We start from the raw sequence: 27,794 nt of genomic DNA on the forward strand, positions 1-27,794 counted from the left end.
CTCATTCTCTCTTTTCATTGCAAAGACTTCCAAAGTTGCAAGTCACTTTTCCTCTGAATAAATTGTTTGAAATGTTGAACATGTGCACTTAAAAGAAGTGGTAAATATTTGTTACTGGCTTGTAGCAAAAAGTAAACGGCAAGTAGAGAAAAGCCGCAGTTAGAAGGCTGTGAACATAAGCACAAAAAATGACCTGGGAGAACATGGCAAACTCATTTGACATCTCTCTTTAGTGAATGAACAAGAGTGTATTTTGAAGGTTAAAAATGAACATGGTTTTAGAGAGCATGTTACATATATTTCAGTTGTTTGCAAGATATTTCTAGAAATCTGAAACCTTTTTCAAATTTTTTAAATATATTCGAGACTCAACTACACACAAACATAAAGGCCTCTTTTTTTTTTTTTTTTTTCTTGTAATTTGGAACCTTTCCTCAGTCCTTGGTCTTCCTACCATGATCCAAGATCTTTGAGATATTAACGTCTTTGATTTAAAAGTGACTTCAGTCCAGTTACAGAGTGGAGCTGATGTCATTATTATTTTCTGCTCCAAATCTAATGTGATACGTTCTTGAGAAACCTCTTCAGGTTAGAATGCTAATCCCACAATAGCTACAATAGAGAATCAGGATTAATTGCTGCTGCACAGACAAACAAAATATTAACATTTCATACTAAACACCCTGCTGACAGTGATTTTATATTATATACTGTATATATAGATATTAACTGCAAAAAATTGATGAACTACTTAGCCATTATATTGTTTCCAGGGTGTACCACGTGAAGCTAAGTTTTTACCATTGCAATCAATTTGAGTTTTTAATTAATTTTACTGTCGGAATATGTATGATAAGACTTTCTTGTGTTAAATTCAGACGTACCTTGTTCACATATTTCAACCTATTTACAGATCATCCTCAGAACTGGTCGTTGTTGGTCTTGGAGCTTGTGTAATCAAGATGTATAAATTTACTGTGTTTAAGATATATTCTTTCTGATTCCATATTTTTATTCATTGTCATTGTTGCTGCAGGCGTCGGTTGGATGTGCATTGGATTGAGGATGTGATAGACTGGCAGTGAATGCGCGTCATGCATCGTAATAAGACCTGGTCTGCATGCTGGTAGTGATTTTTTATCCAGGTCATGTTGATTGCTTGAGAGTTGAGTACATTTTCTACGCACAGCCACTCTATTGGATTTTCTATGTGTTATTTCCCACAATCATCATGTACCGATTTTGTGATATGTGCATACTCTGGCTCAACTCATGAGCATGCTAATTAACTGTGTTTTCTATTCTAATTTGTGAATTAAGACTTTTACTCTGGAGACGAACATGTGTATGTTCTATGATTAGACAATTTGGTTTTGTGTGTTAGTTTAGTCTGCTCGAAGTTAACCTTAATTTATTGTGGTATTTTTTACTTATTGAGAGGAGGAGTGGGGCGTGACTTCTATTTTTTTAATTTGATTTAATTTATATTAGCATTTTGCTTTAGCTGTAATTTCTCTTCTCCTTCCCTTGCTAGAGATTGGGGTTATTTTATGATTTTGTTTTCATAATGTTTAGTTAGTTATCCATCCATAGGGAAGGGGGAATGGAATTACTTTTGTGTGTCAGGCTATCAGTGTTTTGTTTGTTATGCCACTTTTCTTGGGCGCAGATTTGTTAATTATTATTAAAGTGGCTTTGGGCTAAGAATTGTTTGTTTTTTAAATTTTGTTACCACAAGACACCCAAACGGTTTTCCACCTTTTGTTCCTGGTTTTCCTCAACATATAGTTGATCCATGAATGGGTGCAGATACCAGTACCGGGTCTCAAAATAAATAAATATTACCTTAAACTCTCCAGCAATATCCTTAATATTTGCGCTGTTTTTAAGGCATTGAATATTTACTTTATCAGAAATACTAAGATGTGAACATGCTTAGATTCTCGTCACAACAGACCACGTTGCACTGTTTTGCTGCTTTCTTTGGACTCAAACTCATTCTACTAAATCGGTGGAGCAGTGCATTAGAAACTGGTCTGCACAGGCTCAGGTCAAACCAGCAGACAGGGCTCGGGTTGAAATTCACTTACGCTTGTCGGGTTCAGGTCTTAAGAAAACACAAATAATTTTTTTCCGCAAATTAGGCCTATATACTGATTAAAAAATAATATTGTGACAGCCACATCGAGACTCGATCACGCATCCCGCAAGAGGGCAGGTCGCGCGGGAGTCCATACGGGCTCCACGGAGCACTAGGGAGCGGCACGCGGCGTGGAGAGGAGAGGAGGCGACACGCTGTTCCGCGGACGTGACGAAGGGAGAGGGGGAAGTAAAGCAGCTAGTGACTGAGGGGGAGAAATCCAGAGAATTCGAGAGTGCCATCTTCTGGACATCCATCGAAATTTCTAGCATCGTACTTTCTCGTAACTATGGTTTGCTTGTAAAATAAGACACGTGAGTCAACTTGGGCAGTTGTTGTTGTTATAGTTGGTGGACAGCAAGCCAGCCAGTCTTGTGTAGCAGTGAAGCCAGCTTCGAGACCAGAGTTCGACTTGAGTGTGTCCGCAGCTGTGTGAGCATCCGAAGTCCTGAGTTTGAGTGCAGTGGACCGCAGTTGGGGGACCTGAGTTCGAAGTTCAGTGGACTGTCTCTGAAGGTCTTGGGTTCGAGATACTGTGAACTTGAGTGACCGAGCTAGAAGAACTAGCCAAGGCAAACAAACTGTGAACTTACAGTTCTGTTTTGTAAATAGTGCTTTGTGAACATTAGTTAAGATTAACAGTTCATTGTTGTTCTCAATAATTCAAGTAAATTGTCATTGTCGTCTGTGGAGTGCAATAACGAATACTGTGTTACTGTGTGGAGTGGAAATCCCATTGTTGATGGAAGTGTTTACGTTCAATTATAGAAAGTAATTATTGTTGAAATAATAAAATTACATTATTGATTTGTAATAAAAGTTACAATATATAGATTTTAATGCATGCATGATTAGATCGTAACTTATTGCTTCGTTTAGTTCGACTTCCTATTTCGTATCGGTATTTGTCTTGTCTCTACATTGTCATAAACACAGCACTGATTATTTGTTTTACCTGGGAGACAGGGACATCACTCTTTCTCGTGCTCCTACTGGAGTGATAATCTGTCCCAGTTGATCCTGAACTCTGTGGCCTCTGGCCTCTGCTTTATCTACTAGTCTGCAGACAGTAGCAAAACAAATATAAAGTTCATTTTGTTTCTATGTCCACTGTTTTGATTATGTACTTCTCAGTGCATTTCTGCATGTATAATAACAGATTCTACATACTAGCAGACGCCTTCCCTTTATGCATGGCCAGTCGCATTTCTTATCAGTTGGTGGTAAGAGGAGTCTGTACTACTGGTGATTAATAATACGGACAAAAATGAACATTGAAGTAATTAGGGCTAGACTACAGACAGGGAGTATATTTTAGTGAAGAATACACGAGGAAAAAGTGATATTTGGAAGAAATTTCGAGAAACAAAAAAATGTGATACTGGTGAAAAAATTAGTGCTGTTCAGTGACATGTTATGTTAAGCTACTCTGCTTCAATAACTGGAAGTTCCCATTTAAGTAGGCATTCTTGTAAAATTGTGACAGGACAAAGTACAATTCGAAATTTTTTAAGTCCTTCTCCCTCTCGGATTCCTCAAAGAGTAAAAGATGAAGTGACTAAAGCATGTGTGTCTCTTTGTTGCAAAATTACATTACCACTTACGATACAATTTAATTAAACACCCCGAACAAAATTCTTCAGATTCAGAAGATACACTGCAGTTAAAAGCCATTGCATTGAAGATATTTGAGGAAAAGTTTTCTAAGTAATTAATTAACTAGCGGACTTAATCGTGTTAATTATGTAAGTTTGTGTGGCTTACAGCTGTTTCGGTGCTTCATCACACCATCCTCAGAGCCTACTAGATCTCGGCGTCATCTCGAACTTCTCTGCCTGTTATGTGGGTGCTTTTGATTGTTGAAAGGTGTTGAAAAGTGGAGTCAAATAGTGTGTGTGTACTGAAATTGATCTGTGTGTTGAGAATTTAATTGGGATGTGTTTGTATATTTCGTATTGTTCTAGTGTGTTGAGTTTTTGGTTCTTGGGTTATATGTGTAGGATTTCCATGTCCGCATTTATGTTATTGTATGTATGGTTAGCATTGGTTATGTGATCGGCGTATGTAGATGTATTGTGTCCTCTGGTTATTGCTTTAATAGGCCTATGTTCTTTGTAGCGTGTTTGGAATGATCTACCTGTCTGTCCAATGTAGAACTTGTCGCAACTATTACATGTGAGTTTGTATACATCTGTGTGGTCGTATTTATTTGTTTGTGTTTTTTATGTGTTGAGATGTCTTTGTAGTGTGTTTTCTGTTCTGTATGCTATGTTGTATTTCTGCTTTCTGAATGAAGATACGATCTTATGTGTGCTTTTGTTTTCATATGTTAGTGTGATGTATTTCTTGTGTTCTTGTGATGGTGTGATGAAACAGCTGTAAGCCGCACAAACTTACATAATTAACACGAGTAAGTCCGCTAGTTAATCAATTACTTATATTAAAGTGTTAAAAGTAGTGTACGCAAGATTCAAAATGGATTATCAAAAGTTTTCTGTTCACAATTTTCATAAGATTGCTTGCTTTCTTTGGCCTAATTTCCGTCGGTTGAAAATGCTTCAAAATTCGGAGAAAGAAAAAACAAAACTAGATATGTGCATTTTAATACAAGAACTAAAGTCCGAAGAACAGACTTTAGCATCCAAAGAAGTACTATCTTCAGAACTCACTGTGCATGTGCAAACCATTGAGAATAATGCCAGCTCTCGTCCAGCTGTCAAAAAACAGAAAGTAATGGATTTCATCTGCTTTGAAAATGAGATTGAGAATATTGATACACAAAGTGAGAATCATGATGAAGTGTTAAAATATTTAAAACAAAGTTCTGGGTCTGTGGACATAAAAAATCTGTTTGAATGGTGGAAAAATTATGAACAGGAATTCCCATATTTGTCAAGGCTAGCTAGACAATTTTTGTGTGTACCAGCAGTGAAAGAAATTTTAGTGCAGCGAAATTGGTGATTGAAGAGCGTTGAACCAACCTGAGCAGCCAGAGTTTGAATTCAATACTTTTTCTTCACAACAATTTGGGTCACCAATGAAAAGTGAGTACTCTGACAAAATATTAATATTTTATTGCTGTTTTGTTAATTTAAAAATGTTACAAAACATATAGCCTCACATATAATTACGTGTACGTATGTGTTTTGACATGACATGGGTAGCACAATGTAATTGCGATTTTTATTATTATATTTCCAGATGTTCAAAATTAATTTATTGAGAATTAGGCCTATGTTAAAAAATTGTTTTACCACAAATTTTTGGCCAGTCAGGCTCAGGTGATAAATTATAAGCTAATCTCGGATTTTGGGTCGGGTTCAGATCAAGCCAAGCCTAAGAATTTCAGCCCATGCATACCTCTATTAGGAACACAGGAACGGATACAAAACTTTCAACTAAAATAAAGTCCACTGCTGTGGAGTAATGGTTAACCTTCTTACCTGTGAAATAAGTGGGCCCGGGTTCAAATCCTGATTGGAGTTTTTTCTGAGGTTTTTCTTCAACCACTCGAAGCAGAATTGATGGATAACTTTTCGCATTGGACCACGGACTCATTTCGTCTTCATTAGTATCATTTCATTAATCATCTTAATAGTTACAGATCGACCAGGAGAACATGATGAACATAGTTCCGGGATCTGCCTATAGGTAGCATCTGTGGAAGCTGCACATATCCAGCGAAGCTGCAGGGGCTTTTAAGCAGACTACTGGTGACTGGGGTAGTGTAGCTCCTTCGGACAGATGGCAGCTTGGTGAGTCGTGGAATCGATGGAGACATGTTCTTCTGGTTGAGGATGCAGCAGATTTAAGCACATGAATTGCAAACAGATGCCATCGATCTGAGGAGGCTGCAGAACATCACAGGAAGGCAGATGATCAGGTCTCCAGTCAGGACTGGATGCTGTGGCTGAATCGATGCGATGACACCATGCAGTCATGTGCTTGAAGAGCGATCCTAAATTGACTTCAACAATCAATCTAATATAAGGAGGTTGCACAATAAACCTAAGGCTACGGTGTTTGCCTGCAGGTTCTCCTCCGAGGGGAGGAGAAACTAAAATAAAATGAAAAGAGCTGTAAAAGTAATTGCCCCTTCTCAAGGATTCCAAATACTGTAACCTTCATCATACCATTAAACAACATGTAAACGAAATTTGTGAGCTCCTGTATAAAATTAAACAAGTACTTAATTAGTAGTACATAACATTCTCGAGCAGAATGATTAAAAAGAAAAAAGATGGAAAATTCACAACATATAAGACATTGCTTTTAACATAGTGCAGTTAGAAGCAGTAATAGCCAATGCATGAGAAGTATAAGTGGATCACGAAAGAAATAGACGTGGGTTGTTTTAGAACTAAATGGGGATGTCAGCTGAAAAGAGATACTCAATGATGCGGTAAACAGCAAGCTATTTTACCCAGACAGTATTGATAGAATCAGGTGTTGCAGATCATGCAACGTAATACAGTAAAACCTCGTTAATATTCTCCTGCTTATAACGGTATCTTGTTCATTACGCTCTTTTTATAAGATTCCAGGACATTTCATATATAATCCTACATTATTACTCTCTTATAACGCTTCCAAATCCCGCTTGTAGCATTTTTTCGGATCGGAAATGAGTGAAAAGTTCCATATAAATTGTGAAATGTAGTCTATAAAAGGTAAAGGTATCCCCGTAACATGCCATGAGGCACTTGGGGGGGGGGGGGCACGGAGATAGAGCCCCATGCTTTCCATGACCTCAGCACTAGAATGAGGTGGTGTGGTCAGCACCATGCTCTGACCGCCTTTTACCCCTGGGAAAGACCCGGTACTCAATTTTATAGGAGGCTGAGTGAACCTCGGGGACATTCTGAAAGTTTGGCAACGAAAAAAAAATCCTGTCACCACCTGGGATCGAACCCGGACCTTCCAGTCCGTAGCCAGCTGCTCTACCAACAGTGTTTTAAAAGCATGATGAAGAAATATGTTGCTGTGACTGTACTGAGGGTCATTCCACCACGAGTGCAAGAAAGAAATTTCACCCTCTCCCTGGAAAAACCCTCCAGTCAGCACTGTCGCAAGTTTTATTTACTGGTACTTTCCTTTGTAAGAAAGAATTTTAACAACACTCAAAAGTCTCCCTGTCACTATCTTCCTGTAAAATTTAGCCATCCATTGAATTCTGTGGAGTGTACTAAGTTTGATAATGCAAAGCAGAAATCTCTGTCTATAAGTGAAAAATATTGTATTAGTGTTGCTTCTAGCTGTGTATCAAGCTCTGTAGTTACTTGAATCATATAGAAAATGTTACCAGTACAAACACACGACAAGCAATCAAAGATATTTTTCATAAGAAATTAGTCTTATTTGCATTTTAACTAATACACAATAAAATATGTTTCCCATGAAGTGGTACCTAAATTGTTTTCCCCATTCCATAAATCATTTCCCATCTAGTGTTGTCCTGCTTACAACACTCTAACGCCACAGTTCCTTGAGCATATTAATGGGGCTATACTGTATTTAATTATTGGCAAATAAAAATGTAATTGTACAGCACCCTCACAGCAAGATCTACTCGTTTTTTGGTTTACTTATACAGTAGCGGCAACATATATTGCACCACCCTCCAAAATCTGTATATCATGAAACTCGCTAATAGACCATAACATTTAGGAACTAATTAATATGAAGCTATATAAAAAGGATGTATAATTTTTACATGTTTAAAAATATAAAAGCTAATTGATTGTGTTGGGATTCGAGCTGTCGATTCCATACTCTAGACACAAACACTTTACCCACTGGACCACTTTGCTTGTCAGTTTAATTTATACTAGTATGCAAAATGTTTGACAGCATCATGTTGTGCAATATTATTGCATCATATTGTGTCATCTTATGACACCATAGATTCTAAGAAAGCTTATCAGCCAGAGCAGTCAGTGTGCTCTGTTTGTGAAGGTTCTAACCATGGCACCGCACAAGTAGTTAACACCTCGGAAGGAAAGTGTTACTGTGGTTTAGACAGGAAAGGATCATCTATTCGAGAAATTGCAGAAAAGTGGCCCGTCGATTCTTCTGTATTGCGAATTCTTATAAGGAATCTTCAGCCAGGAGATATTGGAAGGAAAGGTGGAACACGACTAAAATGAGTCAGTACTCCTGCTCAAGTCTGAATTGTATGTAAATCTTTGTGCCCAAGTGTTTGTCCAACAGGATTTAATGATTTAAAAATTGCATGAAAAAAGTACACTGGCATTCATGCTAGTGCCAGAACAGTGTGACAGCAATTGACTTAGGCCATAAGACCTACATACCTCGTAAGAAGCCATTATTATACTTCCATGAAGGAAAAATAATTGGAGTGGGTAAAAGAGCTCATCAATTCAGCAACACAGCAGTGAGAAAGAATATTCTCAGACGAATCAAAATTAAATTTACATGGATCAATGGAAATCAATATGTATGACACTAATTTTGAATATATTAGGTACAGGTATGTTGGGGGAGCATTAATGTTCATTTAATTGTGGAACACACACCTCTGAATTATTATATCCTAAACATCCTGCATGCCTTCATTTGAACTGTCCTAGAGAGATTTAAAAAAATCAATGTTATATGTTAATGCTACAAATAATTACGTAAGCTTTTAATAATTATAGGAACACTTTCAGATTTGTAAAAACACTAATATTAATGCATAATGAAAAAATGCAGCATTTTAATCACAGTACTTACAGACATGACTATTTTTAACTAAACAGTGAAAGCAACAGTCAGAAGAAATATCTACCATGATGTCAACAGCTGAAGTCTGTCACAGAAAACAATGCTAATATGTAGTGACAGTGAGGGACAGAAATGTTGAGCAGCTCAAGTATTTTCTAAGTCAAGAATCCCACAATGCTTCAGACTAAAATCCTGGTTCATACCATGAAGAGATATTCGTCACTCTTTCCCGTATAAATATTACAGATCTATGCTAAGGAGACATTAAAACATGGGGGGGGGGGGGAGTTACTATTTCAAATACGTATACAAATAAATAGACGTAAAATGCTGTAGTTTTTTTGAGACGAAACAAACCTGAAATATGCAGAAGTGCTGGGAGCATTCTACTGTATTATGAAATCATCTAATGCTCGAAGGCAAGCAAAGTGGTCCAGTGGCTAAAGTGTTTGTGTCTAGAGTATGGAATCGACAGCTCGAATCCCGACACAATCAATTAGGTTTTATATTTTTTAACATGTAAAAATTATACACCCTTTTTATATAGCTTCATATTAATTTAGTTCCTAAATGTTATGGTCTATTAATATTATTTACAGCATTTATCTTTCCACTATACTTCACTTTAATTTTATACATCAATTAACTCATTCCAGCTGGGTAACTTTCGGTGCTGGACCCCGGACTCATTTCAGCGGCATTATCACCTTCATCTCATTCAGACGCTAAATAACCTAAGCTGTTGATAAAGCGTCGTAAAATAACCTACTAAAATAAAAAAAATAAAACTCATCCAAAGACGTTGTTCAAAGAAACAGTCATAAAAAACATCCGAAATTTTGTAGGTTATCTGTATTTACCTAAACATGTGCACAATTTCTGGTAGAGTTTGACACGAGCAGAATGTGTGTGTGTTTCCCCCCCCCCCCCCCTTGTTCGAAAACTTTTAATATTATAGATTTACTGCCTCACGGTTGTAATTTCATAAGCATATGGTTGACAAAATTCGTGAAGTGTACTATGTGCAACCCAACAAACCTCCGACAGTCAATACAGAACAATTCTAGTAATATTGTAGCAGAATTATGTAACTTTCTCCTTCCAAAATGAAAAAGAACTTAGAAATATGATTTTGATACTTCATAGTATGCATAGTATTATCATCAATCGTAACCTACATGATTGGATGTAGCTCTAGAAAAAATTAATTTTGCTGCCTGAATATAGGGCCAAGACCAGAACTACCTAGAAAGACTTTAATTCCAATAACTTCACAATATTTTATATCTTTCTAGAAGTTATTCTGTATTTTTTCTTTTGTAGTTCTTACTACTGTATTATATCCCTGAACTTACGAATTTTCAATTCTAATAAGCTATTAATTGCACATTAACGTTCTCTAGTATACTTTTTCTCTCAGGTCAGCCTTTGTTTAAAGGAAGTATGTTAAAATAAAAAATAATGTGTTAACATTTACCTGCATATAACAGACATCCCTTCGAAAATGCAAACTCAAATATTAATTTTGAAGTACTAATCTCTTGTATTTACGTCACTTTACTCATAATTCACGTCAATAAATAACCGAAATTAATTTCTACCTTTCTAGCAGGTAATTGTTTTATGCCTATAATTTATATATACATTGAAAGGGAAAAGTTGAGATCATGTTGGGTGGAGTTCCCGGGTAGCTCAGTTGGCAGAGCACTGGTACGTTCAACCAGAGGTCCCGGGATCGATACCCGGCCCCGGAACAATTTTTCCCTTGAAATTGTTCAAATCTGCTTTACAAGAAGCTTTACTTGAAAGACTAGAGTTGCATAATATATACACACACACGTTTTTTTTAATGCAACACAAATTCTGATTTGCACAAAGGTTAATTTCAATTCCAGTAATTAGTGTTTGCCAAGACCCAATAAAGGACATTAGAAAGGAATTTAGTCACCCCTGGTGGCACAGTGGTTATCAGATTTTACGAGTGGATCTAGCCAAGGGTGATGTCCTCTTAAAAGGATCTGTATCCTAAATTGCTAAAGAATCTTATTCGTGAATGGCCACTTTTCCTGGTGGTCATTTCTTAAAGTTTCACTTCGCACAAACAGATGTTTCAGCAGGCCTAGATCATATGTTGTACAGCAGTACTCATATTCAATTTGAATATAACTTCAAATCATAACACTGACACAAACCTTTTGAGGGACTTCTAGCAAAATAAATCTTGCAAGTGGGGTAGAGGGGTCGAGAAACAGTTAATATTAAAGCTATCGCAACAAAAGAAGCCTTGCAGCATCTCAGTAATGTCTGCTTTTGAACTCCCTTCTACCCACAATGAACAACCAATACAAACTTGAAGAGAGTGATCCCAAAATGCATTCAGTCCATTTTTATGAAAGGACTAGACTGAGCAAGTTTTCAAGTAACATGCACAATAACACAAACTCTGAGACAAGGATTGGAATTTTTTTCTTTTCTTTTTTTTTTTTTTTTTTTTGGAAGGTTAAAATATGATATAGGTCTATAAAAAAAATCGAAAATATATCATAAAAAAAAGCCAAATGGACTAAGTGAGCTTTGGAATCACACTCAATTCATCACTTGCCTTTCTGGCAGCACTACAAGGCAAGTGAAGACAGTGTTTCCACACACAATCTTAGCTCAAGTGTCACTGTATTGTAAATACTTTCTTCCACTCATTAGCGGACACAAAATCTCTGCATGCCTGCCATCTCGTCTCTAAAGCAGCGAATGAGGAATGCTGCCAGCTACAACACTGCACTCTGGATCTGTACCTTCCACGTGCTTCACAAAGAATGTCAGAAGTAGATTATATGTTATAGTAGCAGTAAGTGCCATGGGCGTACATAAGATGAAGATGCTGACAAAGACTTACCCCTTATTCCACATATAAGGCCAGAACTAAAAAAATCTAAAATGTAATTTTCACTGTCCTTACTATTATACAATTCAAGTACTGTAGTCCCTATGACATTTTTTTAGGCAGGGGATATGGTTAGGACAATTGCAAAGTGTCAGCAATAGAGTCCTATCTACTAGGATTAAAATAAACATGTGCTGTTATGTTCGAAGCTGTTTTAAGAGTGGTATTAATGTTTAGGGATTTCCTTGATTTAATTTTCGACAGTTTTTTCTCACACACCACAGAATATACTACAAGAACCTGAGTAAAATCACCACATTCAAGCAGTTATACAAAATCAGTTGCTTTCTTTAGATCGGCTAAACAGAAAATATTTCTCTTTACTTTCTTCCACGACAGTTAATCTTGTAGAATAACCTGTATTACATCAGAATATTTTAATTTAAAGTTAGTTTGTTATGTAGACAAGAGAATTTGTACTATCATGCCACAGTCTTATTATTATTATTATTATTATTATTATTGCTGTGATGACTTCGCAATATTGTTGTAAAATCACAAAATAGTGTCGAAACATATGGTATACATCCACTCTTGATTACCAATTCTAACCCATGCATTTGCTAGCATAGTGACAGCTTAAGGCTACAGAGGGCTGTGTGGAATAGGATGAGTGGTTTTTGTTGAATGTACTGTGTGGAATACAATAATACACTTTCCTTCATCAGGAACCATCTATGTAAATGATCATTGAGTATAATCCATTTGAAAGGGTACTTACCAGTACTAAATTGCAAATATTTAATTAAGAAATTTATGACCACGATATTCTAATCAGATTAGAAAAATACGATTCTATTCGAGTTTTTTTTTTATAATCCATGGCACTACAGCTCGTGAAGGGCCTAGACCAACCAGCCGGTCTCACGCCCACACGTCTAAGCAGACATGGACGATCATCCAACCAGAATGGAGGTATCTTGTGGTTAGCACGATGATCCCCATCTGTTATAGCTGGCATTTGCAACCAGATTTCGCTACCTATCGTAGCTCTCCAAGTACATCACGATGCTGGGTGGGCACCAGTCTCATACATTGGCCGAAATTTCTTAAGAAAATTTCTTCCCCCATGAGGACTCGAACCAGCGCGCATTCTGTAATGCGAGTCCTAGGCAGGATGCCTTAGATCGCTACACCGTGGCGCGGGACTCTATTGGAGTTAAGAGATATTAAATGTGCACAATTTTATACCAAGGAATGTTGATCTCATTTCCCTGGCTAAGTTAGCACATTTACAAGTAGAAATAAATCATTCTCACTTCTTGAGAATGTAAATTTATAAATCATTCTCAGTTCTTGAGAGAGTAAAATTTATAAGCTCTGTCAACACGATCCAAACAATTTTCAAATGGGTATAGTAGAGCTCCACTCTTACCATTTTCAAGGAACCAGAGGAAAAGTTTTGTAAATCGAGGGAAATTTTTTAATTATAGAAAATTACAGTAACCTACAACAGATCTCATGAGCTCACACACAGAATAAAATTACATTTGTTACTAGCCTTTTTGTAAAGAAGTTTGATATTTTGGTTTTCTTTCTTTGTTTGGCAACGACTATTTTTTTTTAGCTCACAGAGCTATTCGAACATTTTATCATCACCTGCAGCAGAAATATACTTTCAAAACGTTCTCAATGTGTAACTGGCTCTACACTTGTGAGAACAGGATCACAATCATCAAATCATCAATATCACTGTAATCCTGAAAATAAATATTTTTTTTTTTTGCAATGCCCCTTAATGTGCCATTATTTGTCCCGACTCTGCAAATTCTCCTTAACAGTAGTTCCACAGTCAGAACGTCATTATTTATAGATATAAATCCTAAAAATGATACGACTGGCTAAAGGTTTTCCCCACTCTGCAATTTTATACTGATGCACAGTAGTATACATGGAGGGAAACTTTAAATTACACTAACGTAAATGCAGGACGGTTATGTATAATATTATAAACATACAAAAATTCAAGGGACAAAAATTAACTTTGTAAATGGCGGGGGGGGGGGGGGGGGGAAGTAAGTTGCAGGGCATAAAAGTACGTTCCGAAGTTCCATAAATAATGAAGGTTCATTTGACTGAGGCATTTGTTTTGTACAGACATATCCGCCTGAATGCTCCCACAAAGCTCAACCTTTAAACCCACATACCTAAATCTGGACTGAAGAAAAAATATAGACCCAAATTGAAATAATTTTATTACTTGTTTTGAATATCCCTAGTGCTATACAGAAGTACTTAGAAAACTAATATCTTTTTTTTTTGTCTTAAGGATTATTTTGCACTTTCAGTTCAAATCTGCTGCTTTACAGAATATTCTAATTTGAATATTCCCTATGTCACTTCAAAATAGTACAAATGGCCTGTTAAAAAGAATATAAACTTATTTTAAGGTTAGAAGTTGGAATTCGAATAATTTTTGTAGGACTATAATGTACTTACTACATCCCTTACCAGAAAATAAAAACTCTACTTATTAAAAAGTAGACAGAAATTTCCAATAACTATTTTTAATATTACTTAGTACTTAATTAACTGTTCAAGCTGATATAAAAATTAGCTTCCATCATGTTAACAATATTTTTATAACAGGAACAAGAGAAGTTTGAGTGACTGATGCAATTATTTCTCCCAGTAGAGGAAAAGTGTCTTAACAAGATTCAACACAATTTCCATCTCCATTCACTCTCTTTACTCTTCTTCTTCTCCTCCTTCAAAAGGCAACTTGGTTATAAATGCATATTCTAAAAGACATTTCTCTACTTGTGGGTTATGCATTGCATCATCAACTACTGCACAGTCAACAAATGAGAGCCTATTATTCTGTATGACGTCAAAAGAATGGAAACTTGAGGCAGAAAAAAAGACTTGCATTTGCGCACCAATTGATTGTAGAACTATGTACAATACAAATCTTTAAGCACCAATCAAATATAATATAAATCTGACAATGAATTAAGTGACAGTGAAAAGATGAAGTTTCGGAAGAATTCAGTAAAATGGCACTGCTCATAAGCTGATCCCCCTTTTTCAGCCATCTGAAGAAATGCAAGTATCAAAGTAATATGTGTAAAGCAGAAAATATTCTATACAGAACTCGTAAACTGATACAAGTTCAAAAAAAGACAGGAAATATAGCACAATATATTCAAGTGTTATTGTCAGTGGATTATTTCGTGGTCTCCAAGTACAATTTAACTTTCTATAAAAAAAATTCTTGGAATCATTTTTGAACGTGGAAAAATAAAAGATAAGGAATGCTACAAGAAAATAAGACACAACAAACCTATATTTAGCATATGTAAACGAGTATGTTTAAATGATGTAATCACTATTACACAACTGCAATCCAAGAAAATTTTATCATGAATTCAAAATTGTGTATCCTTAACTGAACGAACCTCTTCCCATCTCAGTTCCGTATAAATTACAAAGTACTTCTATTAACTGGCAAAAGACTTGACTTAACAAGTTATTTGGCATATAGAAATATAATCTAAAAATGAATGTACAAGGTGTTCTGACCCAGATTGTGAATTCATATAAACTGCATTTAAATACCAAAGGAAAGTGAACATCATACCGAATTTCTCACCAATGATCAAGATATTCCAGTGATTAAAGCTGTAAACTTACTTCATCAGACTACTTCACTGACAATTATAGGAGACAGCAGCCGATTTGAATAATTATTGCATTACAGAATAAGTTTTCAAATGTGATCAGACAACCTGTACTTTCCTAGAAAAAACTATCCATACACTTTTCAAAACAGTCTTTCATGAGGTTAATCCTTCCTTCTGAAAAGAGTTAATCATCAAACATACCAAGGCCACAATTTGTAATAGAAGATATGTCCATTTCTCCCAATATTCTTTGAAAAAATGCATCATACACCATGGCCACTATCCTGGTGAACCAATATCTTAGGCCGGACAATTGCTGAATATTAAGTTAAGCCAGAAATATTGCTGCGTAAATGCAAATTGTTCTCCAAAAGAGCATTTTAGAATGCATGGTAACTGTTACAGCAAGAAGAAGAATAGGAAGCCCAGAGTGGCTAGTTTATTAGTTATCTCGATCTGAGGTGGTTCCTATATTTTAGGAAATAAATATTGTCAATAACACTGTCCACAAAAATATAGGATAGTATTTACACTTCTCAATCATGAATGACAAGCTAACTAGGAAGCCTAGACCGAACAGAAGAGAACAGCCACCCTCAATGTATGACTTCTTATCTTTAAAGAACAATTACCACACACCTTACAAACATGGAGAAAAGATCCAATTGAACTCATTGCTAACTGAATCTTCAGCAATATTCATCTCATTAACAGTTAAATTTTAATGATTCGTTACACTGTGACAAGTCACAAAGAAATATAATATAAATCAATAAAATTTAACTACTCTGGGCATGTATTATAATGTTAGAGTTGCAATTGGTCGCTTGGGCCACTATGCATGCAGCTGATGATAACATGCCATTCCATTACTTTTCTTTACATATTTTCAAACTGGTCAACACGACGCTTTGTATTGCCTTTACGGATCTCACGCAAGGTCTTGTACTTGTCACGGCCCTGACGTACATTTTCTCTGTGGATCTTGTCCATTGCTGTTTCCTTTGTTTCGTCACGAGACTGTGCCAAATCTTGCTTCAGAGCCTGAAAATAAGAGTTGTGAAGATATTAACATAGAACTCATCTTCGTAGTGTATCCAGCTATTTGCTGACAACATGTTACATAGAACTCTTATGAATGTTAAAGTGTATACAATTGTACTCGAGCACATTCTTAAAATATTTTAAGAAATACATATGCAATGGATTACTAGGTTATTTTACAACGCTTTATCAACAGCTTAGGTTATTTAGCATCTGAATGAGATGAAGGTGATAATGCTGGTGAAATGAGTCCGGGGTTCAGCATAGAAAGTTACCCAGCATTTGCTCATATTGGGTTGAGGGAAAACCCCAGAAAAAACCTCAACCAGGTAACTTGTCCCGACCGGGAATCGAACCCAGGCCACCTGGTTTCGCGGCCAGACGTGCTGACCGTTACTCCACAGGTGTGGACATATGCAATGGATATTAGTATTTTAAATTAAAATGATTGAAGTACCTCCAATATTTATGAATTATCTTACTTCTATAGTAAACTATAATCAAGACTAGAAGTGGGGTGTGACAGTGTTTTGCTGTCGAAGCTCCAAACTATGACACCTCTGGAAAAATCATTGTGACATAATGGCAATTCCGTCACTGATTGTGTTCAGATGATTCTTGACAATTGTGAATGTTTCTCATCAGAAGCTGATAGATGTTTATATTTATTGCTCCTCTGTGAATTGATTGCCATAGATCTTCTATCAACAATACTGATCAGCAGGGAAAGGATTTATATGTAAATACATATTTACTTATAAAGCTAATATAATTTATATTTTGCATTATCTTTATGTTTCACAATGTGTAGGGTTGAAAAATCCTACTTTTATTTTCCATATTTTTCCATATTTTAGAGTTTAGTACATATTTTCGTTAATTTCCATATATTTTCCATATTTCATATAAAACAGTCCATATTATATTAGGTTTAACAATAAAACAAAACAAAATTCCATTAACTTTTAAAAATACATTTCAACAATAGAGATTTAAACACATGTTCAGTAATCCCTTTAACATCAGAGTTATTTGAAAATTAGCAGTCCTATCAACAATGGGAAAGTAAGTTGCAAAACTGTATTAATTTAATTTAAAATTTTTAACAGACTTCAGTTGTGCAGCTCAACAGTTAAATGCCAGTCAGAGTACACATAGGTTCAGTTTTGTAAATCATACTATAAAGACGGTAAATATGCCAAAAGTACGTCATTCAGTCAATTTAAAATCAAAACTAACAAGTTACATTTCAGAATTTAAAGAAGATGGTTTATCAACTGACAATAAAATATTATTTTGTAATTTGTGTCAGTGTGCAGTATCATCTACACAAAAGTTCCTGGTGCAACAACACATTACAACTAGTAAACATCAGGCCAACAAACAACTAAATTCCAAGCAGAGACAATTGTTTTTAACACAACCAACAACATCGAATGTAAGATCTGAGTTTAACATCGACCTGTGCCGTTCTCTCATCTCTGCTGATATTCCTCTCTACAAACTAAAGAATAAGGTCTTCAGGGAATTCCTTGAAAAATATACTCAACATACAATCCCGGATGAGTCAACACTTAGGAAGACGTATGCTCCATCCATCTACGATGAGACAATACAGAAGATAAGAGATGAAATTAAAGATAGTTCAATTTGGGTTTCCATTGATGAGACTCCCGACAAAGAAGGTAGACTTGTTGGTAATGTAGTTATCGGTTTGTTAAGTGAACAATATTCTGAACGAATTCTTTTACATTGTGATGTTCTAGAAAAGTGCAATAACAAAACTATAGTTAAACTGTTCAACGAAGCTATGGGTATCCTGTGGCCAAAGGGTATTATGTACGATAATGTGTTATTCTTTATTAGCGATGCTGCCCCTTATATGGTCAAAGCTGGACAAGCATTATCTGTTGTATATCCTAAATTGACTCATTTTACTTGTGTGGCGCATGCATTTCATCGTGTGGCAGAAGTGGTCAGAGACAATTTCCCTAAAGTAGATTTGTTGATTTCATCAGTGAAAAAAGTATTTCTCAAAGCTCCCAGTAGAGTTAACGTGTTGAAAGAAATGTACCCTGAAATTCCATTGCCACCAAAGCCAATTTTAACTAGATGGGGTACATGGCTAGAAGCAGTTGAATATTATGCCGAACATATAGACTCTATTAACAATGTTCTCCTTGCATTGGACTCTGAAGATGCAGTCTCAATTGATACTGCGAAAACAGTTACCTGTGACATAAGTGTGAAGAATGACTTAGCTCACATTCAGCATACATTTTCATGCATCATAAAAACGCTCAAAAGTCTCCAAAATAGGCACCTTTCACTATCTGAAAGTTTTGAAATTATAAATAGTACTGTGGAACAACTGAATCGTGGTAGAGGTAAAGTTGCAGATGCAGTAAGAGCTAAGGTGGACACTGTACTTTCAAAAAACCCTGGATATGAAGAACTACAAAAGGTTGTTGCTGTGATGAGTGGTGAATCAACAGTGAAGATTAACTTGGACTTATCCCCAGCAGACATTGTGAAATTGAATTATGTACCAGTTACTTCTTGTGACGTCGAACGCTCTTTTAGTCAGTATAAATCTATCCTCAGAGACAATAGAAGAAGATTCACTTTTCAGCACTTGAAAGAAATGTTTGTAACCTATTGTTATGGTAACAGACAATAAAAATTGTGTTTTGTTGAAACTACATTGGAAGATAAGGTACGTCCATTATATTTTTTGTTTAGTTTGATTAAAATGTACCAATATTTAACGTACATAGTCATTTTTTTATAATTTTAAGTCCATATTTAATTCCATATTTTGGTAAAAATCCATATTTAATTCCATATTTTGGTAAAAATAACTACATATATATTTACATATTTCATATATTTTTAGTCCATATAAATCCGTTCCCTGCTGATCAGTATAACAAACACGCTCTCAGCTATGTTATGTGAATCATTCGTGGAAGAATATGGTGAGTGCATTGTAGTTGTGTAAAAAATAACTGCAATGTCCAGCACCAAGGTTATAGTTGATACAAAACACAGTAGACTGGAGAATTTTGGGAAACTGCTAAAAATATTACCATTTGTAAAATTTCCGGAAGTTACTACTTATAACTACATTACCTTGAGTTGGTCATGAAGACGTTCATTTCGTTCAGCCAATGTCCGTCTCTCCTCTACAGGGTCAATTATGTTGTCGTCTGTTGCCAAGTCCCGACTCACATCACCATTGACAACTTCATCATCTTCATCATGCTCGTTTTCTTGCACATGGTGGTGCTGTGGTGTTGTTGTAGCAGCAAGGAGAGCCTGCTTAACTTCATCTTGCTTCCGCCTTGCTTCCTCAACCTCCTCCTATTATCAAGAATATTACAATTTGTTATTCACTTTTACTATATGACAACTAAGTCTTCACAGATGTTTACTTAGCATTTGGCAATGCAGGAAAATATATGAACTGAATTTCTACAGTTATCAGCCTAAATGGAATAAATTACAAGCTATATTTTGTAGACTATTTCATGCGACACTCATGTCCCTTTTATATTGAGATAAGGAACTCTTAAAAACTTATGCTCTACCATGCCGAAATGTAATTATGCACCTGGTAGCAGCCCTTTAATGGACCTCATTAAAGTACACCTATTCATTAAAGTTCAGGTGTTCCACCAATCAGAAAACACCATTGTAGCAATATGAAAGCGCAAGTATCGATTATTCTCGGATATGCAATCAAAAGACAACTAGCGAAACGTCACGGAGGCTGGAAATCCAATACTGTTGCAGAAGGTTATGTTCTGTTACTATAATAATTAGAGTTAATTGTAAATAATATTCAAATAAATTCAATTTGTCATCTCGTTTTTCAATGTCTAAATCAGTTTCATGGTTATATCAAGATTAATCTTTATTTTACTCTCTAGATTGTATCAAAGTCAATGACATTTGTTCCTCGGAAAAAATCAATACTTTCGCGTCTGCGCACATCTCACAATTTACGAGATATTGTACAAGGTCAGTTCCGCTCCCCAGTCAGATAAGAATAACATGAATACTTATGAATAATTTCAAGTTAGAAATATGGTCGAGCATAAAAAGTCGTATGAAACTTGCGCTTGTTTCATAAACATACTCGCGTCTTAATTACTGCCATTATAAGCTCGTTGCATAATGTACTATTTCATTTACACGAAACTGCTATTTTGTAACTAGTTATTTTATATGAAAACATACATTTTTATTAATGTTTTTGCTACTACCACCATTTCGTAACACAATTTATAAATTCAAGTTTTGCATGATCAGCATATTTTTAATTTAAGGTGTTTCCAGTTTAAATTTCTCAATTTCGATGCAAGTAGTGCAGTGTAAACTGCATAAACTTACTCATTACGCGTTAGTCTTCGTTTATTTATTTATTTATTAAACCCATATGAAGCCATTTGTAAAGACCAATTTACCAACAGACATTGCAACGGATGTGTCACAGGAGGCTGATCTAGTCCGTGAAAATCCCCTCCTCCCCCAGTATTACCTGGACCACGAGCTTGCCCAACACAAGTCATAAATCCGGAGTATTTGCTGGGGATCGAACTCTGGTTCATAGGATGGAGTCCATTGCTCTAGTCAATGGACCATAGTGGCTAGTCTTTTAATATGCTATTATGCATTTCTAAAAATTGAAAATTTCTAATGAAGCCAGAACCAAAAAAAAAGATATCAATCTGTGGATTTTGCTGCAAGACTCCATTTTCAAAGTTTTACCACAAGGTTGTGAAACATTTAAAATATTTCAAGTTAGGACAGGACATGCAAACATAGTATAGTAGAACTTCATTTATACGTTTTTATGGAGACCTGAATAAAAAAAATCGCGTGAGAAAACCTTAACAAATGGCATTTAGCAATATTTTAAATAGCATGTGATTATTTTACAAAAAAAAAAAAAAAAAAAAAAAGTATAATTTCGAACTGCTTCTATTGTTTGCTCCTAAAAGAAATAAACTATGCCCTCAAATTTTGGTAACTGTTCTACAATTTGTTCAGTTATATCAAAACATTTTCAGTTTCGATGGGTGCTAGGGTAGTTATATTCAATGTGATCACAGCTTTGGTGCCAGATCATCACCGTTTAAAATATTCCACTTCTTTCCTCTGCACAATGAGCTGTGAGGTAGGTGTTAACTCACATACTTCTCTCCCCTCTCTAAATGGATTCTCCCACTCACGCATAACCAGTTTACTGAAGGTAACGTGCTGGGACAAGAAGCAAGGGCAGCTGCGAATTTCAAAGTGAGCTGCATCTTAACAATGGCTATGTACTATATTTTTTAATTCTTACATTTTTACTGCAAGCCTAATTTCGAGCAAAATTAATTTAGTGTAAATAACACTTTGTACCTTCCAAATTTTAAATATTTGATCATAAAAAAATGTGTAGTTTTACTATAATTTATTGGTGACAAAATTATGAAAGGCACTGCACATATCTTCACTATCATGTCAGGGTTTCAAGTGTGATCATGCATCAAAGCCGAAAAGTTTTATCAAATGAACATATAATTTTATAACAAAATGACTTCCACTTACAGATGTCACTATATCATGTGATCAAAATTTTGTATCAAAGAAAGCTGGAAATCACGAAAGAAGCACCTTGCAATTGAAGTGAGTCACATGCGAAATATGGGAACTAATGTAATATTTACTAATAAATTATGGTATACAACTAAGATCAAATTTTGATCTCCTAGATCAGCATTTCTCAAACTATGGTCCGCAGACCACCTGTGGTCCTCTAGTTCTGCCCTTGTGGTCCTTCAAAAAAGACAGAAGAAAAAATAAAATTCAAACGAATTGCTTATCACACTATAGGCCTAGCAGAAAATCTCAGAGTTAGGAAATGGCACATGGCAATTGCCTTTCACTTTTTCAACCAGTACTAATATTTTATGAAATTTCTTACCCTACCCGTCTACCCACTTCCCACTCTACTCTCAGCAACAAAAGAGGGATTTAAAGCACTATGAACGTGGTTGTTTCTCGCCATCTTTTCCTGCACATCTGGCGCCGAGCCTGTAACTCAGCCAGGGATCACCCGAATTCATAACAGAGGACCAAAGTGCTGACACTCATTCTGCACATTGAAATGGCCACGTACTGTACGTTGTACACCAATAATAGAACGTGCCAAATTGCATCTTTACTTGTTGAAAATCGGTCATGTTTCTGTATTAATTTTTTTTATTTGTTTTTCCAGATTACTATAAGAAATTTTAGACTCCGCCTATTTTAAAATCCGACAGGTTTACTTTGTAGACTTGCGTGTTTGGTCTCTAAGTGCCGTTTCAATTTCGAGGGTTTCATACACTCGTTTGAAAGCACTTCGTAACCAACAACGCACTCACTCTCATTGCCACACCAAGTAAATCCAAGTTCCAAATAACTCTTGTCGTATTTACGAAAGTATTTTTTTCTTTGAATAGCTACCACTAGGACTAGGTATTTCTTTAATGGCACTATAATTAATATATTTCTTCACACACACAGCTTCCGAACTATTAGCATTGCCTAAATGAAGCGTATCATGTTACTTTCCTATAAAAAAATCTGGGTCGAAGGCAGTTTTCCATTATTTATAATGAGCACTATTTAACAGAGTCCTGGACAACTAACTAGAGTGTATCACGTAAGAAGGATTTCAAACAACTAACTGCTAACAGGCTAGGGAGGAATCAACACTGCACAGAATTTGTTATAAGTTACTTGTGACTGGCTACAAAAAATATAATTACAAATTATTGTAATTAATTAATTCTACTTTAAAATATAAATAAACTGGTATTAAAATATGCTACAAAAATGATAAATTTGCTTTCGGAGGGAACAAAGAGTAAGATGGTCCATGGAACTGTTCTGACTTAAAAAAGTGGTCCCCACTTCAAAAAAGTTTGAGAAACGTTGTCCTACTTACTTACAAATGGCTTTTAAGGAACCCGAAGGTTCATTGCCGCCCTCACATAAGCCTGCCATCGGTCCCTATCCTGTGCAAGATTAATCCAGTCTCTATCATCATATCCCACCTCCCTCAAATCCATTTTAATATTATTCTCCCATCTACGTCTCGGTCTCCCAACTAACACTCTATATGCATTTCTGGATTCGCCCATACGTGCTACATGCCCTGCCCATCTCAAACGTCTGGATTTAATGTTCCTAATTATGTCAGGTGAAGAATACAATGTGTGCAGTTCTGCGTTGTGTAACTTTCTCCATTCTCCTGTAACTTCATCCCGCTTAGCCCCAAATGAAACTGTCCTAGATGTATACAATGAAGGATAACACAAAACCTGTTCGAACTACCAAAGAAAATCGAACACTATGAACCTGCTTTTGAGGAAGCTATAGTGGGCCCTCTACGTTAAAGAAGCACATTACAAACCTGGAGACGTCTCGTCTCTTCATCCTTCTGTTCCACTTCAGTTTGAATCCTCATCACTTCCTCTTGTTTAGTTCTAATTTCCTCTTCCAATTTCGCTCGTTCAGCAGCTTCCATGTTCTTACTTTCCTCAAGGCGTTCCATCATGGACTGAAACATTAACATTATTATTTACAATATACCAAATATTAAAATGTGTCATAGGGCTGTAGTAGCAACAGCAAAATCCAGCGACAATAATTATTCTTCTTAATAGAAATACTAACAGGAATAAGTAAAAGGGATAACTGCTGGAATAAGCGCAGTTGTTTTCAAGATGAACATTTCAGAAGGATTTTGATAACTAAGTTTGTCTTTAAGTAAATGTAAGCCAACAAGTATGTAAACCACAACGTAATATTAACTTTAAAATATGAAGCTTCGAAATATAAAAATGAAGCAATTATAAATCTTCAATCAATGAAGATATTTGAAATTTCTTTAATTCCAAGACAAACAGTAGCATACTTCACAGAAGAACTACGATTCCTTACGTCTACTGGGCTTTTAAACATCTTCCATCTCATATTTATTTTGATGTACCGAAGTACATATGATATTTCCATGCAGATATTCTGCTTTCTCAGATGATGAGAGAGAGATGGAACGGAGAAAAATTCTCTCCGGCGCCGGGATTTGAACCCGGGTTTTCAGCTCTCCGTGCTGATGCTTAGTGGTTAAAGCATCAGCACGGAGAGCTGAAAACCCGGGTTCAAATCCCGGCGCCGGAGAGAATTTTTCTCCGTTCCATCTCTCTCTCATCTTCCATCTCATTTTGATTACAAAATTCTGTAGTTCATACACGATTTTTGAGAAAAATGTAAATTATAGAGAAGTAGTAACCATTATAACAATACACTTCTGATAAATACTGGGGGGAGGGGGGGAGTACTTGAATACTGTTAAAGCATGGCTTCATAAAAAACATTTCTCGACCTATGACTTTCACAATGATTTAAGCTAATAAACATTCTGGTTTCTCTCCTAACATTGTCAAGGAACTTAATTACTCTAGGGAAATTAAATAGCTACATGACAGTTATGAGCAGTATAGAAAGAAGATAAATGCCAATAAGACGATTACCATGGACACAGAAAGAAAAGTAAAGAAGGTAAATTAATGAGGTAGTATAGCAAGTGGACAGCTTCAAATACTTGGGGTGTACTGTAAGCAGTAACATGAGCTGCTGCCAAGAAGTCAAAAGGAGAATACAATTGGGGGGGGGGGGGGGGGAAAGGACCTCTGGAAAAAGAACTAAGGAAGAGACTAGTGAAATGCTTTGTCTGGAGTGTAGCAGTGTAAGGGGCAGAAACATGGACATTACGACAAGAGAAGCAACTAGAAGCATTTGAAATGTGGATACAGAGAAGGATGCAGAGTGTGAAATGGACAGACAGAATACGAAATTAAATTGTGTTTGAAGGAGTGAAGAAAGAATGATGCTGAAACTGATCACGAAGAGGAAAGGGAATTGACTGGGTCACTGGTTGAGAAGAAACTGACTTCTGAAGGATGCACTGGAAGGAATGGTGAATGGGAGAAGAGTTTGAGGCAGAAGAAGATAGATGATAGACGACATTAAGATACATGGATCATATGCAGAGACTAAAAGGCAGGTAAAAAATAGGAAAGATTGGGAAATGCTGGGTTTGCAGTGAAAGACCTGGCCTTGGACAGAACACAATGAATGACTGAAAAACTCGGGAGAATTTTTTTTTTCTGTCTAGTTATATACATATTCACCAATTCAAGGATACTACTCTTACATAAGAGGAAATTAATGTCTCTAAAAGATGACACACCCAGTTTCACAATACCGATGTATTCTATGAATGTGCATAAACTTAATGTACCTGCAATTCATTCTGTCGAGCTTCTAGTTCCTCCTTGGCTGCCTGTAACTGTTTGAGTTGCTCTTCGAGACGCCTGATCATGTCCTGAGCCTCAGCAAGATCCTGTTGTCTCTTTTCCATTTCTTCCTGCATAGTACGGAGCCTTTCCTCATACTCTTGTTGCTTCTTTTCTGCACGCTCTCTTGCTGCAATCTCAAGTTGCAGCTTTTCTCTAAAATATTTTTAAACAAAACCAAGATTGCTCAACACACAATGTCCACTTTCTATTTTAATCTGGATACAAGATAAGGGGGGGGGGGGAACATTTACGATAATGACATTACCAACACGGAGTGACTAGTCACGTTCTTTTGACAATAGAATGTACTTGCAATACAGACAAATATAAAACAAAATCCTAGTTGCAGATTTTGGAACTAGGATTTTGTTTTGTATTTTTTTGGGGGGAGGGGAGGGGGGGGAAACTACACTTATCTTCTTTCTTTACGACACAGCATAAAAAATACAGAAGCAACTCGATTTAACACTGGCCGATATATGAAAATTCGTATTTAATGCGAGGGGAAGCACGTCTCCCAAAAATGTTAAATTTATTTCAATTTTTATATTTCAAATGCAGTGAAATATTGCAGCCAGCACAGAGCTTCCCGCATAGCACATTCCTGCAGTACAATTTACCACCATAGCCAGGTACACGACCCTAATGGACAATGACTTTAGTTCGGGGGCTGTAAAATTGAATTCCAAGGATTGAATAGAACAAGGAAATAAACCCTGCCTCAACAAGTTCTCAATACAATTTGCCTGAGATATGGCTTTCTCTTTTCAGAAATCCTGAAAATCTGTTGAAGTTACGTACAGTGTGCAGTCTTTTAGTCTGCTGTGTAGATGTGTAATTTTGAGTTTAATAAATGTGGAGTTATGTAGCGTGTAGTAAAATGCATAAATGGCGAGTGGTTTTTTCTATTTTGTATGTTTAATTACTGTACTTAAATTTACAGTAGAGTAAACGCAAGAAGAGCTTGCCACAGAAAGCTGCGCGAACTTTCGGAAACGTTCGGGTGCACTCGACCTCACTTCGATTCGTTTGGCAAACTGTCGTCAGTTGTCAGTCGTCTGCTGGCTTGATGTTTCGAGTGAGATTTATCACAGCGCATGTAACAGAACCTAAACCTTGTTGCAGAGTAACTAATAACGTAGCATTGTTGAAAATACAGAAGCACGAATTCTTTTACATATAAAATCACTGAATGAAATTACAAAGATGTTATAAGAAATATGTAATCGTGTAATAATTGAATTTGACATTGTAATAAAATACTAATAACTAATACTATGTGATTTTATTAAAATGTTCCGATAACTAGGGTACTATGGTCGATTTATTTTAATCTGTATATACTCCTTATGTTATGAGTGGAGCCTGTTTCATTTTTCATAAATTTATAAACGTTATAAATAATTCCCTTGTTTGACTGTGTAACGTTTCATTAGCACTTCCTAATTTAGAGCCAACGGGGGGGGGGGGGGGGCATTGTTAAGAACATAGAATGTTATACAGAACTCTCGTTATTTAAGAAACACACTTTGAACTCTATAAAACTCCTGATATCAGGGATAAAACGCAGAATATGTAACGCATACGCTGGCTTCTACCCGCTCTGCACAATACATTTCACGATACGAACAGTTCAAGACTGTGCTTTCGAATGCACCCTATAATCAAAATTACGTGATTCATGGCAGCCCTGTAATGAGCATGATGGCACGAGGACCGAATATCTTTTTTTTCTTACACATCCACGCAACCTTACAGTTATTTCCCAATATATCGCAGTTAAGTTATAATGAGGGACCGATATTTGTCCAACAATCACGTTAAATGGGGCTTCTACTGTATATAAAATACAGTGTCAAAATGAACACTCATTAGTGAGTCACTAATAATAATTCTCTTAACCCGAAAAAATGATTCGAGTG

At 36.0% G+C, this 27,794-nt stretch overlaps 1 protein-coding gene across 3 annotated transcripts in view; it reads right to left on the minus strand.

Moving 5' to 3' along the window:
* Positions 1–13,983: 13,983 nt before the first annotated feature.
* Positions 13,984–27,794, minus strand: part of Moe (moesin) — a 221,519-nt gene continuing 207,708 nt past the window's right edge. For all 3 annotated transcript variants that reach the window (XM_069842153.1, XM_069842152.1, XM_069842151.1), the window contains 4 exons: positions 25,815–26,025; positions 23,925–24,071; positions 19,607–19,837; positions 13,984–16,474 (listed from right to left, as the gene is read on the minus strand). In XM_069842153.1, coding sequence (XP_069698254.1) covers positions 16,310–16,474; positions 19,607–19,837; positions 23,925–24,071; positions 25,815–26,025 — 754 coding nt within the window. In that variant the 3' untranslated portion in view covers positions 13,984–16,309. The remainder of the gene's footprint in view (positions 16,475–19,606; positions 19,838–23,924; positions 24,072–25,814; positions 26,026–27,794) is intronic.

Source organism: Periplaneta americana, chromosome 12, assembly GCF_040183065.1.
Source record: "Periplaneta americana isolate PAMFEO1 chromosome 12, P.americana_PAMFEO1_priV1, whole genome shotgun sequence".
NCBI lineage: Eukaryota > Metazoa > Arthropoda > Insecta > Blattodea > Blattidae > Periplaneta > Periplaneta americana.